The sequence below is a fragment of the Plecotus auritus genome (genome assembly GCF_963455305.1).
Source record: "Plecotus auritus genome assembly, chromosome: 2".
Classification (NCBI taxonomy): domain Eukaryota; kingdom Metazoa; phylum Chordata; class Mammalia; order Chiroptera; family Vespertilionidae; genus Plecotus; species Plecotus auritus.
In genome coordinates, this window is record NC_137771.1 from 227,303,083 (window position 1) to 227,320,468 (window position 17,386).

The 17,386-nt window shown below is 62.3% G+C and overlaps 1 protein-coding gene across 1 annotated transcript in view; it reads right to left on the bottom strand.

Annotated features, from left to right (window-relative positions):
• Positions 1–9,022: 9,022 nt before the first annotated feature.
• CLIC6 (chloride intracellular channel 6) overlaps positions 9,023–17,386 on the bottom strand; it is a 35,088-nt gene continuing 26,724 nt past the window's right edge. The window contains exons 3-6 of the mRNA XM_080656245.1: positions 16,799–16,924; positions 16,162–16,268; positions 14,376–14,557; positions 9,023–10,806 (exon numbers count right to left, since the gene is read on the bottom strand). Coding sequence (XP_080512371.1) covers positions 10,645–10,806; positions 14,376–14,557; positions 16,162–16,268; positions 16,799–16,924 — 577 coding nt within the window. The 3' untranslated portion in view covers positions 9,023–10,644. The remainder of the gene's footprint in view (positions 10,807–14,375; positions 14,558–16,161; positions 16,269–16,798; positions 16,925–17,386) is intronic.

A 17,386-nucleotide genomic window follows, 5' to 3' on the forward strand; every position in this document is an offset into this window, starting at 1 on the left:
GCCACCCGCTCATGGGTCCCCCAGCCACCCGCTCATGGGTCCCCCAGACACCCGCTCATGGGTCCCCCCAGCCACCCACTCATGGGTCCCCCCAGCCACCTGCACACAGGTCCCCCCAGACACCCGCTCATGGGTCCCCCCAGACACCTGCTCATGGGTCCCCCCAGCCACCCGCTCATGGGTCCCCCCTCAGAGTCCCAGAAATAGACTTGGGGATCAGCTGAGCACGTGTCCCAGCCACCCTTGGCCCCTCAGAGTCCCAGAAATAGACTTGGGGATCAGCTGAGCACATGTCCCAGCCACCCTGCCTCCTGGTCTCTGTCCCGCCAGCATTAAAGCTCTCCCTCCCTCCACAGCGCACCGGAGCCCAGGCATTTTCTCCACCGCCCGGCGGACCCTCACACCTGGGCCTGGTCAGCCCTTACCCAGACGGTGTGGGTGTGGGTGTGGGTGTGGGTGTGGGTGTGGGTGTGGGTGTGGTGTGGGTGCGGAGGGGCAAGAGGGAGGACGCGCTGCAGGCACTCCCACAGCAGGAGGGGAAACCCCGCCACACCTTTCGTGGAGGGGATTTAAAGCATAACGTTGTTAATAACTGAGTGCTGCTGTTACATACAGGTCAGCGAGTGAGAAAGATGGGGTCCTTGGGGGTGCAGGTCGGTGTTCTCCGCCATCCGAGTGCTGAGAGCCTGTGGGCACTGTGGGCACCAGGCATCGCTGGCACCGGACACGGCGGGCATCAGGCATCACTGGCACCGGGCACGGCGGGCACCAGGCATGGTGGGCACCGGGCACCGAGGGCACCGGGCATCACTGGCACCGGGCATGGTGGGCACCAGGCACGGTGGGCACCGGGCACCATGGGTACCAGGCACCGTGGGCACCAGGCATCGCTGGCACCGGGCACTGCGGGCACCAGGCGTCACTGGCACGGTGCTCAGAGCTGCCGCTCAGTTATATGGCCTGGACAGGGCCACACAGCCACCAAGGCTCCCAGTCCCTTGTCTTGGTCAAGTCACGTCTCCAAGGAGCCAGCACCCCCCAGGGCCTCGGCCACCACCCGCCCTGGAAGAGGGACCCCAGGGGGACCCCCTCTGCTGGGCTCCGTGGGCAGCCCGTGGCCTGAGGGGAAGGCAGCGTTTGCCAGTGGTTTCACCCGGGACCCACAGGGTTGGGTGGGCTGTCGGTGTGGCCCGAGGTCGCCCGAGGGCACTGTGAGTGGAATGACCCTCAGACTAGAAACAGCAGGACGGCCGGGCACAGAGCCCCCTCGCTTCCAAGCCCAGACCCCATCGGAGAATTACTAGGTCTGGTCAGCCTCACGGCTCCCCACGACGGGACCCGTGGGGCTCGGCTTCCCTCCAGGACAAGTGCTTTTTTGCATGGAGCCCAGAAGGCGACCTAATCCGATAACCTGTCCCCTCCCAGGCAGGTTCCCAAGCGGCCGCAGCCCAGGAAGGCCTCAGGCCAGGCACTGGGGTTGGCTGCCCCCTTGCGGCCGCTCCGAGCACAGCAAGCCAACGGGACACAAGCAATGTGCCCAGTAAGGGGAGGAACGCAGGCGCTGGGCGAGAGGGAGCGCCCGCATGCCCACCACGTCTACAGAGAGGAACATACTAACCCAGAGCGTCCCAAGTCCCCCTCTTCTTAGTCACGAATGGACGGTGTTGATATGAGTTCACAAGACCCGTGGCCAATACCTTCCAAACGAAGCGAGAGGGTGCTTACACGAACAGGTGACCTGCGCACATCCAAGGGACGAAAGGAAGGTAATGGCCCTCGATATTTATTTTTTATTTGGAAGATCCGAAGCGAGAAGGCTTTGAAGAAGCCGAGGTCTGACTGTGAGTCCAGGCGCCGTGCCAATGGATGAATGGCCTGGAGACTCTGTGCAGGGTTGTTGACACCTTCTGCCTCCCACGCCAGGGGCCCGGCGCGCCTCAGGACATGCAGGGAAGAGGCTGTTGCTTCTACAGCGCAATCCAGTCCTGAGGGCTGCCCGGGCCTCCTCCCCAGCAAACCAGCGAGGCCCTCGCCCCCGAGGTGCCTTGGGTCTCGGTGGGTGTTGAGCTGTCTGTGCTCAGGATTTAGTGCTCGGGGCTGGCACGGTTAGGGACTTGTTGCTCTAGACCAGTGGTCGGCAAACTCGTTAGACAACAGAGCCAAATATCAACAGGACAACGATTGAAATTTTTTTTGAGAGCCAAATTTTTTAAACTTAAACTTCTTCTAACGCCACTTCTTCAACATAGACTCGCCCAGGCCGTGGTATTTTGTGGAAGAGCCACACTCAAGGGGCCAAAGAGCCGCATGTGGCTCGCGAGCCGCAGTTTGCCAACCACGGCTCTAAACCAAAGTTTTTAAATAAATAAGCATACAAATTATATTTTATATTTTTTTAATTGATTTCAGAGAGGAAGGGAGAGAGAGATAGAAACATCAATGATGAGAGAGAACCATTGATCAGCTGCCTCCTGCAACACCCCCTACTGGGATCGAGTCTGCAACCCGGGCATGTGCCCTGACCAGGAACTGAACCCTGATCTTCTGGTTCATAAGTCGATGCTCAACCACTGAGGAACACCAGCTGGGCACAAATACCTTTTTAAAAGCACACAACATGCACACACACACACACACACACACAGTGTGTGCCCCACGCTAAACTTCCTTTATTCCGGTTTTAGATTCATAGCATGTTCAACTGGGTCGGCCTGGTGTATGGGAAGCGGCAGGGTGCAGACCTGCAGTGGATCCCAGGGGCAGGGGGAGGTGGTCGCAGTCAGCACTCTTTGGGAAAGTTGGGGTGCAGCCAGCAAAGGGGGCACCAGCCCCGCTCACTGCACCCTAGCCCACAGAAGAGGCCCTGTGGTGGCAGCCAGCACCAATGTGGCGGGAGCAGGGGCCTGGCTGGCCAGGGTCCCCGCCTCGGCCTCTTCCAAGCTCAGGGGTGAGGCTGAGACTGGAGAAGGGGCTCCGGGCCAGGGTGGCACCAGGGTGACCGCAGAGAGGAGATGGACACGGAGCCCACAGCCGCAGGGCCGCGGCGGGCAGTGCTCCAGGCGGCATGGGCCGAGGGCCGGGCGGAAGGAAGGAGGAGGAGGTCCCGGCGCGGCTGTGGGCCTGGCCCAAGAGCGTCCCTGAGCAGTGGCTCCGGAGTCACCCCCTCTCTCCCAGCAAGTCCACCCTCGGGACAGCACAGCTGCCGCGGGGAGCCGCTGCCCAAAGCGCGGAGAAGCACCAGCCACCGAGTCCCGGCGGCCTGCCCGCCTGCAGGTCTCAGCGCTGGCCGAGGTCCCGTCAGCCCCAAGCCGGTCCAAACGTCACTGTCAACCGAAAACGGAAACACGTCGGGCCAGGCCAAGCCCGGGCCTGGCTCAGCGGCAGCCTCGCGTGGCAACGACGTGGTCGTGAGGGGCCAAAGGTCGCCATCCCCCGAGGAACCGCTGGGTGATGCTTCCGGACCCGGCGCAGCTGCCTCGCGGAGGGAAGGCCGTCCAGGCTCGGACCCAGCCCACCAAGTGCACGTGCCGGGCGCTGGCGACCTCAGTCCCGGGTGGCAGGGCCAGCTCCTGCCCACACTCCACGCAGAACCTCCCCTGATTCCTGCAGCTCCCGGGCCGGACCGGCTCCCGCCGCTTCGCAGCGCGTCACTGCCGTCCCCGTCTCTGTGTCACTTGACCTCCCGGCGTCCCTCTGTCCTCCCACGGCCTCCTCCCCACCCATCTCCCCTCCTCCCCTTCGGAGGACCCAGTCATGGGGCCGGAGGGGTGCGCCTTCCCCAGCACGACCTCATCTCAACGGATGACCTCGCACCGACCCTGCTCCCAAAGGTCACCTTCTGAGGCCCAGGGGACACAAGTCACCCGTGACCCGGCTCACCGCGCACGGCCCTGGTCCTCGCCCACAGAGAAGCTCCACCGCCCGCCCCAGCGCCTCTGCCCCGGGAGGCCCACGGCCCTCGCTCCGAGAACGTCACCCACTGGTGAGCGACACAGGCCGTGAGTGTGTCTCTGTCCCTCTCGCAGCCGCCCGGCCCCGCGGACACGCCCCCTGCCGACCTGCGGCGACAGTGCCCCAGGACCTCAGCGGCGCCCTTGCCCGGAGTCCACACGTGTCAGCGGGTATGATTGGGCGAGAGGAAGCCAGGCTGGAGCAGGGGGGTCCTGGTCCCTCATAACTGGTGTCCTATGAGGGGGCGCCCCGTGGAGTCGCAGACACAGGGAGAAGCGCGTGGAGACGAGGCAGAGCTGGAGGCACGGGGACACAGCCCAGAACACGGGACAGCAGCTGCGCCTCCCAGAAGCCGGGGGGGCGGGGCAGTCTCCCCCGCAGCCTCAGGAGGAACCACGGACGCCCCATCTCAGACTCTGGCCTCGGAGCTGGGACAGGACAGATTTCTGTTGGCTGATGACACCCCGGTTGTGGCACCTTGTCACTGCACCCACAGACGCAGGCAGCTGGGCCGACTTGTCCCAGAGGCCCGAGCCACAGGGACACCCCAGGCCCGCAGGTCAGAGGTGAGGCTTTCAGAGAGATCCCCAGGGTGGGTGTGCATGTTGCCTGTGCGTGCAGGGGGTCACGGGGGGTGACCTCAGTGAGTCCCTTCCCTAAGCCTCGGGGATGTAGCCGGTGGCAGGGGACTAGGGGTGAACCCAGGCCTGGGTGCTGTCTCTGGAACCCCAGGCAGCAGGGCAGGCTCTGTGGGCTCCCCCGGCCCATCTCCTGCATCCAGTGGTCACGTGAGCAGGGCCAGAGCCGGGCGGACCACGCAGCGTGGCTCGGACCCTGCCTGTACCACCTACTCGCTATAACCCCGGGACACATCTTCCAGTAACTTCCTCTGCGGGACAAGGACTCGCGGTGTGAGGAGGACGAGGCGAGAGGCCCCGTGGCTCGCTTTAAGGATGCTGGGCATGCAGGAGTGTCCATCACACGACACGCCCACTGCGTGTCAGTCCCAGGGCTTGTCCAGGCTGACCTGGGACTGTGGACCTGCAGGGAAGCCCTGGCCACCTCCCCCCACGCCCCCTATCACGGAACCTGCGATCACTCACTTTCGCTCCCTCCCCAAGAATTGCCCTAATAATAGCCTGAGTCATAAGAATAGTGACTTGGCTCAGTCAGTGTGGCTCAGTGGACAGAGCGTTGGCCTGTGGACTGAAGGATCCCCGGTTCGATTCCGGTCAGGACACAGGCCCGGGTTATGGGCTTGATCCCCAGTGTGGGGCGTGCAGGAGGCAGCCAATCAATGATTCTCTCTCATCATTGATGTTTCTATCTCTCCAGCTCCCTTCCTCTCTGAAATCAATAAAATACATATTTTTTAAAAATAATGAGTGTGTGTAACGTCGTTAATGAATCGCTTTCACAAAAGTGGCTCATGACCTGCGCTTTGCAAGTCAGACCCCTGCGCCTCGTGGACGTGAGTGACTTGCCGAGGTCCCTCGGCGGATGGTTGACCATCAGCAGTAACCGCCACGCTGTGGAGGCTGAGGGAGGAGATGGGGCACTAGGGGAGCAGGGTGGCCCCTGTCGGGGGGCTGGGGGCTCTGGGGCTGCAGCCCGCTGCTGGGAGGCTCCCAGTCCCAATCCCTGGTGAGCACCAGTCCCCGCGTCCCCTGAGGCTGTGGTGAAAGGGGGCGTGCGCACCGCAGGAGAGAGGTCCTGACACAGGACATGGGCGAGCCCACGGCCTTGCTCAGCACACACCTATGCAGACACCAGAGGGCTCGCCTCTCTTCCCCACGGGGCTGGGGATGGGCGTGGAGAGGCAGGGGTCCTCGAAGTGGGTGATGAGCGTTAGCTGGTGATGGGCAGCTCGGCTCCCGCCTGAAAGAGGAGGAAGTGGAGCCGCAGCCCAGGGAGGCACCGCCTGAGGTCGTGCCCCAGGTCAAGGGCAAAGCTGGGGTGGGCCAGGCCTCCCAACTCCCCCCTGGCTCCGGTGCATCCCCCTAACTCTGCCCCCACCAATGGCCAAGGAGAGTGAGTGATGACGCCAAGGGAAGCCCACCGGCCGTGGCCGAGTGCCCACGAGCCCTGCCCTCTTCATCGCATCTGCAGCCCAGGTGTAAGCCCTCTGCTCCCTCCGTGGGTCCCAGGGCCCAGGTGTGAGCCCTCTGCTCCCTCCCGGGGTCTCAGGGCCCAGGTGTGAGCCCTCTGCTCCCTCCCGGGGTCTCAGGGCCCAGGTGTAAGCCCTCTGCTCCCTCCGTGGGTCCCAGGGCCCAGGTGTGAGCCCTCTGCTCCCTCCCTGGGTCTCAGGGCCCAGGTGTAAGCCCTCTGCTCCCTCCCTGGGTCTCAGGGCCCAGGTGTGAGCCCTCTGCTCCCTCCCGGGGTCTAAGGGCCCAGGTGTAAGCCCTCTGCTCCCTCCCTGGGTCTCAGGGCCCAGGTGTGAGCCTTCTGCTCCCTCCCTGGGTCTCAGGGCCCAGGTGTGAGCCCTCTGCTCCCTCAGGGCCCAGGTGTGAGCCCTCTGCTCCCTCCATGGGTCCCAGGGCCCAGGTGTGAGCCCTCTGCTCCCTCCTGGGGTCTAAGGCCCAGGTGTAAGCCCTCTGCTCCCTCCATGGGTCCCAGGGCCCAGGTGTGAGCCCTCTCCTCTCTCCCGGGGTCTCAGGGCCCAGGTGTGAGCCCTCTGCTCCCTCCCTCGGTCTCAGGGCCCAGGTGTGAGCCCTCTCCTCTCTCCCGGGGTCTCAGGGCCCAGGTGTGAGCCCTCTGCTCTCTCTGTGGGTCTCAGGGCCCAGGTGTGAGCCCTCTGCTCCCTCCCTGGGTCTCAGGGCCCAGGTGTGAGCCCTCTGCTCCCTCCCTGGGTCTCAGGGCCCAGGTGTGAGCCCTCTGCTCCCTCCCTGGGTCTCAGGGCCCAGATGTGAGCCCTCTGCTCCCTCCCGGGGTCTCAGGGCCCAGGTGTAAGCCCTCTGCTCTCTCTGTGGGTCTCAGGGCCCAGGTGTAAGCCCTCTGCTCTCTCTGTGGGTCTCAGGGCCCAGGTGTGAGCCCTCTGCTCCCTCCCTGGGTCTCAGGGCCCAGGTGTGAGCCCTCTGCTCCCTCCCTGGGTCTCAGGGCCCAGATGTGAGCCCTCTGCTCCCTCCCGGGGTCTCAGGGCCCAGGTGTAAGCCCTCTGCTCTCTCTGTGGGTCTCAGGGCCCAGGTTTAAGCCCTCTGCTCTCTCTGTGGGTCTCAGGGCCCAGGTGTAAGCCCTCTGCTCTCTCTGTGGGTCTCAGGGCCCAGGTATAAGCCTTCTGCTCTCTCCCGAGGTCTCAGGGCCCAGGTGTAAGCCCTCTGGTCCCTCTGTGGGTCTCAGGGCCCAGGTGTAAGCCCTCTGCTCTCTCCCGGGGTCTCAGGGCCCAGGTGTAAGCCCTCTGCTCCCTCCCGGGGTCTCAGGGCCCAGGTGTAAGCCCTCTGCTCCCTCCGTGGGTCTCAGGCGGACCTAGATGTTTCCCCGCTGGAGCTGCGGTGCCGGCTGCTGCGTGAGGGAAAAGGAAGGGACACAGGTGATGAACTCAAGTCCCACAGCCAGCTGCGTGGGGCCTCCTTCCCCGCAGGAGCCGGACACAGCCAGCAAGGCCGGGCGCACCTGCACCCTCCTCCCTGCTCAACAAAAGAACGCTTTCTGAGGAGCAGTTACGGCAGCTGGAGGCACCTACAGGTCAGGTGGGTTTCCGCCTCAAGGACTACAGCTCAGCAAACACTCTGCAGCTGGGGCCCTCACTAGTTTGTCGTGGCCCATCCTGAGGCCTTTGGGGATCCAGTGGCACCATGCTCTGAGCATGACCTGAATGTTCCTGCAGAGATGCAGCTGTCCAGGTACACAGAGACCCAGGTCACAGAGAGACCCAGGTACACAGAGACCCAGGTATACAGAGAGACCCACGTACACAGAGAGAGCCAGGCATAGAGAGACCCACGTACACAGAGAGAGCCATGTACACAGAGAGAGCCAGGTACACAGAGACCCAGGTACAGAGAGAGACCCACATATAGAGAGAGACCCAGGTACACAGAGACCCACGTACACAGAGAGACCCAGGTACACAGAGAGACCCGGGTACACAGAGAGACCCATGTACACAGAGAGACCCATGTACACACAGAGAGACCAGGGTACACAGAGACCCAGGTACAGAGAGAGACCCAGGTACACAGAGACCCAGGTACACAGAGACCCACGTACACAGAGAGACCCACGTACACAGAGAGACCCGGGTACACAGAGAGACCCATGTACACAGAGAGACCCATGTACACACAGAGAGACCAGGGTACACAGAGACCCAGGTACACAGAGACCCAGGTACACAGAGACCCAGGTACAGAGAGACCCATGTACTAGAGAGACCCACGTACAGAGACCCATGTACACAGAGAGACCCACGTACACAGAGAGACCCAGGTACACAGAGACCCACGTACACAGAGAGACCCACGTACACAGAGAGACCCGGGTACACAGAGAGACCCATGTACACAGAGAGACCCACGTACACAGAGAGACCCACGTATGGAGAGAGACCCAGGTACACAGAGAGACCCGGGTACACAGAGAGACCCACGTACACAGAGAGACCCGGGTACACAGAGAGACCCATGTACACAGAGAGACCCATGTACACACAGAGAGACCAGGGTACACAGAGACCCAGGTACACAGAGACCCAGGTACAGAGAGACCCATGTACTAGAGAGACCCACGTACAGAGACCCATGTACACAGAGAGACCCACGTACACAGAGAGACCCAGGTACACAGAGACCCACGTACACAAAGACACCCACGTACACAGAGAGACCCAGGTACACAGAGACCCATGTACACAGTAGCCAATGGGACAGGGACGGCACAGGCGTCTTTTCAGGCCCGAGGCCCCGTGGAACGTCTTGTGGTTCACAGAGCCGTGTCTCAACCAAACACACGCACCTCTGGCTCCGAGCCGCTCTAGCGCTTTAAAGAATGCCGTGTCCTTTCACGCCTTCTCCTCACATCTCAGCGGAGAACGCAAAGTGAAAACAAACAAACAAATAACGACATGGGTCCCAGGTGAACAGCTTTGTAACTGGTTTAATTTAAGGCGCATGGCGCTGATGCAGAGCACGGTTGGCATCGACAAGTCCCGGGGAGCACTAGTGACTGAGGGTAGCCAACTCACGTACTCAGTTCAAAGGTGACATCGCCAAACTCCTCTTTCAGATCTGGCTCCTAAGCAGAGGTGAAGCGTGTACTGGGGACCCGTGGCGGACACTGGGACTGTCCCATGCACATGGCTTGCTGGGTCCCAGGCCCGTGAGGTCCCATCTGACCCGCCTCCAAGCCAACCGCCCAGAACGCCGACAGCATCTCTTTCTTTAATGAGCATTCGAGCCGGAACCACAGGCCACCATCCGCTCGCCAAGGGGACTGTGAGATGCGTGTAAGTGGCAGAGGAACGGGGGCAGGTCATACTTAAGCCCTGCGAGGTCTTGTCCTCCCCACCTGAGGCCCGAGCCGGAGCCCCCCAGCCCACACAGGCTGAGGGCTGCAGGGACGCGGGAGGGGAGCCCCCCGCTACCAGAAAGCTCTGAGTCAGTGGTTTCCACTTCATCCCAGCTCCACCGATTACCAGAACCACCGCAGTCGCCCTGAACTTCATCTCTCTGGGTTTTCCCGTCCTGACCTCGAGATGACATGACAGCGGCGAGAACCGGGCTGGCCCCACGCGGCGCTGAACAGGCGCAGTGTCGGGCTTAGAGAGCGGCCCTCGTTGGGGATCTAGGGCTGATTCCTTGTAACCCAGGGCAGGGAATCCTCCCCCTGCGGCTGATGCTGGGGCAGGTCTCCGAGGGAGGGGCGGGGAGAGAAGGCAGGGGCAGGGCTGGGATGCAGGCACTCCTGGTCGGCTGGGCTCCCCTGGGACCTGAGGCGAGGGCATCACCGAGGCAGAGCGGGGCCAGCGCAGCTCCTGGTCCCTGCCGGTCCCTGCGGGTCCCTGGGCTCCACCACTCTCCACCCTGGACACCCGCGGGCAGGCACCTCCCCAGCCCTGCATAGCCGTGTCTGTCTGTTCTGGGTCCTCCACAGCTATCACCAAGTCATCACAAGAGGCCCCTCACCAGTCCTTCAAAACAACGCACTGCAGCATCACCAAGAATGAAATGGGGAGGGGGGGCGGGACGCGGAAGGTCTGGAGACGCCCCCCGTCCGTTATCGGTGACATTGTGTTAAAACGTTAAAACCAGCACATATTACTGTGTCATTACAAAAACAGTAGTTCCGTTCTGAAAAAAGGTTCAAATACTATTTGAGAGAAAAGCAGGCTAACCATGATGGTGAGAACTATCAGAGGCAGACACCCGTTTTTTAATTAAAGGAGGCGCTGAACCCAAACCCGATTTGCTTTGAAACTTAAAACTGCAAGACACGAGCCCTAAACGTCCCAATGCCAGTGACCGTCAAAGGCGGCGACGCAGGGACGGTCGGAGGGGACAGCAGGCAATGCTGGTGCTGCTCAGCCGCACGCGGGAGGGGACGGTGACGAGGCCCCGGGCCGCTGGGTGGTGAGCGGGTCAAGCCTGGGGCGCGGCGTGACTAACACGGGGCGCTCTCCGGCAAAGGGTGGCTCTTGCGGGAGGCGCAGGGTGCCTTTCCGGAGCCTCGCCCCGCGGCCCGGGCCAGGCCGGCCCCGCCTCACTTCATCCTCTTGGCCACGTCTGAGTAGGCGTGCTCGATCTCCCGGTCGGCCGGGCACGTGTTGGTGAACTCGTCCCTGGCGTAGGCGTTTCTCAAGTACCTCGCGATGCCGGTCATTTCGGAGGGAAATTCAAAGTCTCGGTACCTCTTGGCCACGATCTGAAAATGAAGGGGACACGGTCAGAGGGGCAGCCGGCAACGCGGCAGCTCCAGGAGACGGCGCACCCTGGGTGACGCTGCCTGCGCAGGGGACACACTGGGGATGGGGCGGTTAGAGAGGTACCGGCCTCCACACGGTGGCTCCAGGCCACGCGGCCCCCCTGCCCCCCCGTCCTCACAGCTGGGCCTGGCAGCCCCCGGCCCAGCCCTGCTCTGTGTCCCGCGCACTGCCCTGCGGCCCCGCAGGTTCCTCTCCGGGGTCAGGGCTGCCCGGGTGCTGGTGCCAAGGGTTCAGGGCGGGTCTTCAGGTCCTCCTGTGCTCGGTCCTCTGGGAAGTCCACCCCAGGCCTCCTGGGTCCCCAGTGTCTGTGTGAGGCCTGCAGACGCCCCGCCTTCTGCCCCTGAGGTCCCCGCAGTGTGGTCCTTACCCCGGGGACACGCTAAGGGCAGGGAACCGACAGGAAACGTGGTGTTCCCTTGACGGCAGGGTGCTGCTGGGGAGGCCGCCAGAAAGGAGGTGTCCCCTGTGGGGACTCCTGTCAGGGCCCTAGGCTGCCTTGACAGCGCACCACGAGCTGGGCGCCGACAACACGGCTTTCTTCTCCGAGTCCTGGTGGGCAGCAGTCCAAGACGGAGGTGCTGGGGGGCCGCGCCCTCTGAAGGCCGTGGGGGACTGTGTCTGGTCCCCTTCCCGGCTTCTGCCGGTTCCTGGTCCTGGGACAGCCTAACACCACTCTACACGGTTTTCACCAGGTATCCCTGTGCCCAATGTCTCCCCCCCTTTTATAATCATACTGGGTTGAGCCCCACCCCCCCCGACTCCAATATCACCTCAACATGACCCCACTCATCGACAGGAACCGCAAAGACCCCGTTCCCAAGTCAGGTCACGTCCGAGGTCCTGGCGTTTTGGCTCCAACATAGGAACTTGAGGGACACGACTCACCCCCTAGCAGGGACCTGGGGCCACACACACCAGCTCTGGTCTGGGCGTCGGATCTGGGGTGTCTGAGTGAAGCGGCCTGGGGCTTAACCACAGACTTAGAAGGCCTTCGGGGCTTGTTTCTCGGATGTGGGGGGCCAGCAGCCACGGACGCAGTGCGGCCGCCAACAGGACGTGTGGCCTGGAGACTGCCTCGGGCTTCGCTTCCCCTCGGCCCCTTGAGCTCCTTCTCGCTGATGCTCGTGGCCACGATCCCGCTCCCCTGGTGCCTGCATTTGCCTGCTTTCTCTTTGCCATTATGGCTTTTGTTTTGTTGGTTTTAAATCTCTTTTTATTGATTTCAGAGAGGAAGGGAGAGGGAGAGAGAGAGAAACATCAAGGATGAGAGAGAAGCATCAATCGACTGCCTCCTGCAACGTCCTCCCTAGGGATCGGTCCTGAAACCCAGGCATGTGCCCTGACCAGGAATCGAACCGTGACCTCCTGGTTCATAGGTCAACACTCAATCACTGAGCCACACCGGCCAGACAATGGCATATTGTTTAAACGGAAGGTCTGGGACACCCTTTAGTTCAAAGGCCTTTCCCTTTGAGCACCCCCCCCCCATTTCTTTTGTTTCCCTGTCCTGTCCCCTGGTGCCTGGTTGTGTACATCTGGGAGCCGCCCTCCGGGTTCTCCTCCGCTTGGTTTGGGGTGGTTTTCCCAGGACCCCCTCCAAGTCCCTGGCTCATGCCTGCAACGTCCATTCTGCTTCTTGTTACTTCTCATCCAGCCTCGACGTCTGAAGTGATGTTATTTGCCTTCTTCCTGAGCTCTGCCAGCCCGATGTTCCTCTTCCCATGATATTATATTTATTCTTTGACATCTGTGTGTTGTCTTTGAGTTTTTTTCTCCGAAGATCCACGTACTCCTCCATTCCTCTGAGGCTGCAGAAGGTTCTGTAGTCTATGGGAGCAATTCTTCATCAGGTGCATGTTTCCACGGCCTCTTCTCGGGTTTCCGTCTCCGTATCCATGCCCTCCCCTTTCTGATCATCCGCACCCACAGAGGGCCCACTGGATTCTTTCTGGTTACGAAGACCTATTGCACCAACCACGTGCTTAGCAGCAGTGTGAAGGGCCCAGGGCGTGAGACGGGGCTGCTGGTTGACCAATTTGGATCTTGACCCTCAAACAGTTTCCCCAAAGACGGCTCTACACTCTGTCACAGGGGACACATTAGGGGTTACCGTTAGAACCGGGTTCAGGGTCAGGGGTCAGGTTAGGCATCCTTCACTCTGAGGCTCACAGGAGGTCACCATGGCTGAAAATGAAGCTCAGGCCCCGGTGGGCGTGGCTCAGGTGGTTGGAGCATCATCCCGGGCACCAAAAGGTCACAGGTTTGATCCCCCGTCAGGGTGCAGGTTTGAGCCCGTTGGGGTGTAGTCTGGGCGTGTATAGGAGGCAACAGATAGATGTATCTCTCGCACAGGGTCCCTGTGTCTTCTCTCCCATCCCCCATCCTTCAAGACCAAGGACCCAGCTCTGGACCCGTGGGGTGTGAATAATAAAGATGGCCCAGAACACCACTTCTTCCTGGGGCATCTGAGGTCCCTGAGGCCAAGGACATAGCAGTGGTGGTAATGACCCAATAGCTGACACGTGCAGGTGACCGAGGGGCTGGAGCACCACTGAGGAACAGCCATGGCCAAGCATTCCAGAGCGGGACCCTCAGCCCCGAATCTCAGGGGCACTCCCGGAATTCTGAGTTAGAAGGTCAGGGGCCAGGTCGAGGGGTTCACGTTTCTACAGTTCTCATGCTGAGGAACCACCATTCCGGGGCGTCTCTCAGCCCTAATGATACATGACCCGTGACTTTCATTTTACGTGCAACATCTGGGGAGACAGGACGCCAGATCCGGCCGCGGCCGAGCCAGAGAGCTGTCCCTGCTCCCAGCTGTGGGGTTGATGTTAAGGACTGAGGCTGTTGCCTGGCCAGTGTGGCCCAGGGGTTGAGCATCGACCTGTGAACCAGGAGGTCACAGTTCGATTCCCGGTCAGGGCACATGCCCAGGTTGCGGGCTCGATCCCTAGTAGGGGGCGTGCAGAAGGCAGCCCATCAGTGATTCTCTCTCATCATGGATGTTTCTCTCTCTCTCCCTCTCCCTTCCTCTCTGAAATCGATAAAAATATATTTAAAAGAAAGAAAAAAGGAAAGAGGGAAAGAGAGAGAGATAGGGGGAGACAGAGAGAGAGAGAGAGAGAGAGAGAGAGAGAGAGAGAGAGAGAGAGAGAATGAACGAACTGAGGTTGTTGACCCCGAGAGGACCGGCCCCTCACGGAGCTTCACTGCCTGGTCATCGCCACACCCGGCTGCCTCCCCATTTCATCCTCAGATGCCGCTCAGCAGGCCCCAGCCTTGAGCATCCGACGCGGTGTGATCACGCGTTCCTCCCGTGGCGTTGGCGTGGCCTTTCGCGAGGCTGAGGGGCAAGGCCTGGAGAGAGCGGTAGGACGCCCAGAGGACGGAGGACTCCTGACAGCCCGTGTCTGGCCGCATGGAGGGCGCTCACATTTCGGGCTGCGCCCCGCCCGCCGGACCACACGTCAGACACGCCCGGGCCCGTCCGCGCGCAGGGGCCACCGACCTTGATGATGTGCAGCTTGGGGAGCAGGTTGCAGTCGGCCAGCGTGAGCTCGTCCCCGTCGAGGAACTTCCTGCCAGACACGGCCACGTCCTCCGCGCCGTCGGCCGCCCCCTCGTCGGGCAGAGGGCAGGTCAGGTAGTCGTCCAGCCGCCACAGCGCCCGCAGCAGGCTCCTCGCGTGGCCTAGGGCAGGGGGCACGGCTGAGAGGCAAGGGGGTCGGAAGGGGGTCGGCCCTCTTTCCAGAGGGAGGAAGGAGGCTGGCGTGGCCTCACTCTTCCTGGAAAACACTTCTGCCGCCCACTCCCCACTGCCGTCCACTCCCCACTGCCCTCTACCCCCCACTGCCGTCCACTCCCCACTGCCGTCCACTCCCCACTGCTATACACCCCCCACTGCCGTCCACTCCCCACTGCCGTCCACTCCCCACTGCCGTCCACCCCCCACTGCCCTCTACCCCCCACTGCCGTCCACTCCCCACTGCCGTACACCCCCCACTGCCGTCCACTCCCCACTGCCGTCCACCCCCCACTGCCGCCCACCCCCCACTGCCGTCCATCCCCCACTGCCCTCTAGCCCCCACTGCTATCCACTCCCCACTGCCGTCCACTCCCCACTGCCCTCTACCCCCCACTGCCGTCCACCCCCCACTGCCGTCCACCCCCCACTGCCATCCACCCCCCACTGCCGCCCACCCCCCACTGCCGTCCACCCCCCACTGCCCTCTACCCCCAACTGCCGTTCACCCCCCACTGCCGTCCACCCCCCACTGCCGCCCACCCCCCACTGCCGTCCACTCCCCACTGCCGTCCACTCCCCACTGCCGTCCACTCCCCACTGCCGTCCACTCTCCACTGCCCTCTACCCCCCCACTGCCGTCCACTCCCCACTGCCGTCCACTCCCCACTGCCGTCCACTCCCCACTGCTGTCTAGCCCCCACTGCCGTCCACTCCCCACTGCCATCCACTCCCCACTGCCATCCACTCCCCACTGCCCTCTACCCCCCACTGCCGTCCACTCCCCACTGCCCTCTACCCCCCACTGCCGTCCACTCCCCACTGCCCTCTACCCCCCACTGCCGTCCACTCCCCACTGCCCTCTACCCCCCACTGCCGTCCACTCCCCACTGCCCTCTATCCCCCACTGCCATCCACTCCCCACTGCCCTCTAGCCCCCACTGCCGTCCACTCCCCACTGCCGCCTACACCCACTGCCATCTACCCCCCACTGCCGTCTACACCCCACTGCTGCCTACACCCACTGCCCTCTACCCCCCACTGCCACCTACACCCACTGCCCTCTATCCCCCACTGCCCTCCACTCCCCACTGCCGCCTACACCCACTGCCATCTAAACCCATTGCTGTCTACACCCCACTGCTGTCTACCCCCACTGCTGCCTACACCCACTGCCATCTACACCCCACGGCCGCCTACCCCTCACTGCCGTGTCTAGAGCTCACTCACTTCTTCCCACGTCTTTATGGAAACCCTATTGTGGAGCAGGCCCTGGCGGCAGCGTCACTTAAACTGACTCGGGGTGCAGCTGGGCCCGGCACACCGGGGGTGAGCGGTTCGCCCTAAAACATGCTGTTTCTGGCGTCCAGCCCTAGAAGCCGTGTCTTTGAAGCCCACGTGCAGATCCAGAGTTGGAGGCACGTGTTCCTTATTTCCAGGCACAGGTCTCCCCGCTGTGACATGAGGCACAGTTCCCAGGACCCCAGAAGCCACACCGAGGCCGAGGGGAGGCCACGCTAGAAACAGATCCCGGAAGGTGCCAGGCACTCACTCTCGTGTGCATCCTTCTTGGTGTTCTTTATGAATGCGGAGAACTTGGCAAACACGTCATCTCCGGCGGAGTTAGACTCGGGGTGTTGGGTCCCCAGCTTAGGGTACCTTGAAAAATTCCAAGTCGGAATGTCACCGAGAAGTAATGTTTGAGTGGGGATGACACGGGGGGTGAGGGGGTGTCTTTGTCTGAGTAGATACAAAAACTGAGTGCTTTCCTAACCTTTTTATCTCCGAGGTTTGGAGCCACGCGGGGCAGGGAGAAAGGTCAGGACTGACTGCCCTCGACCTGACCACAGGGGTCACCTGGCCGCCCTGGTCTTCGCTCCCTCCCTACTCAAGTGAAGGTGCTGGACTAGAAGGTTCCATTCCGGGTGCAGGCTCACCTAGGAGGTGGCCAACCCACAGGGCCCTGACCACCCCCACCCACTTCCTGCCTTCGAACCCGACCTGCCAAGCTGCAGGCTCAGAGCAAAGCCCGGGGGCCGTCACGCAGGTGTCTAGTCCCACCCCGTTGGCTGTGGCACACCCCGGGGTGGGGGAGGGCGGTGAGAGCGACTCCCACGGACAAGGCTTTCGAGCCGCCTGGAAAGCGGGGACAGCGGGGACTGGCGTGAGGCTGGCCCCCGAAGGCCCACCTCGGGGGAGCCAGGCGCTCCTCCAAGAACTCCTCGATCTTATTCACATCCGTCTTGACTTCCCCATCGAACGTCATGAAAGGCGGGTTGGTCCCAGGAGCGAGGTTCTGCAGGTCCACGGGTTTCCTGGGGAGAGGGGGGAAGGGGGGGCAGACAGCAGCTTTGCCGGCAGCCCCCCCCAGGCTTCGCTCCATTTCCCAGGCCTAGCACGTCCTCCCCATGAAAGAGAACCCCCTGAGCACTTGAGAGGAGACGGGCCTTTGCGGAGTGTCCCAGGGGCAGGGACCGCGTGGCCCCTCTGGCCACGGGGGTGAGAGTGAGCTCTCCCCAGGCCCCACCCAGGAGTGGTGCTCCCGGGCCTTTGGGAAGCCACGGCTGACCAGGAACTGGGAGCAGGTTCCTTCTGGCACCCCAACTCCTACTCCTTCCCGATTCCCTCTGACCCCGGCCTGTAACTGCTGCTCACTCACACTCAGGCCGAAGCAGGGTCCTGGCTGAGGATGGACATGCCCGTGATAACGCCACGTGCCTTAGTGTGTGTGTGAGTGTGTGAGTGTGTGAGTGTGTGTGTGAGTGTGTGTGTGTGTG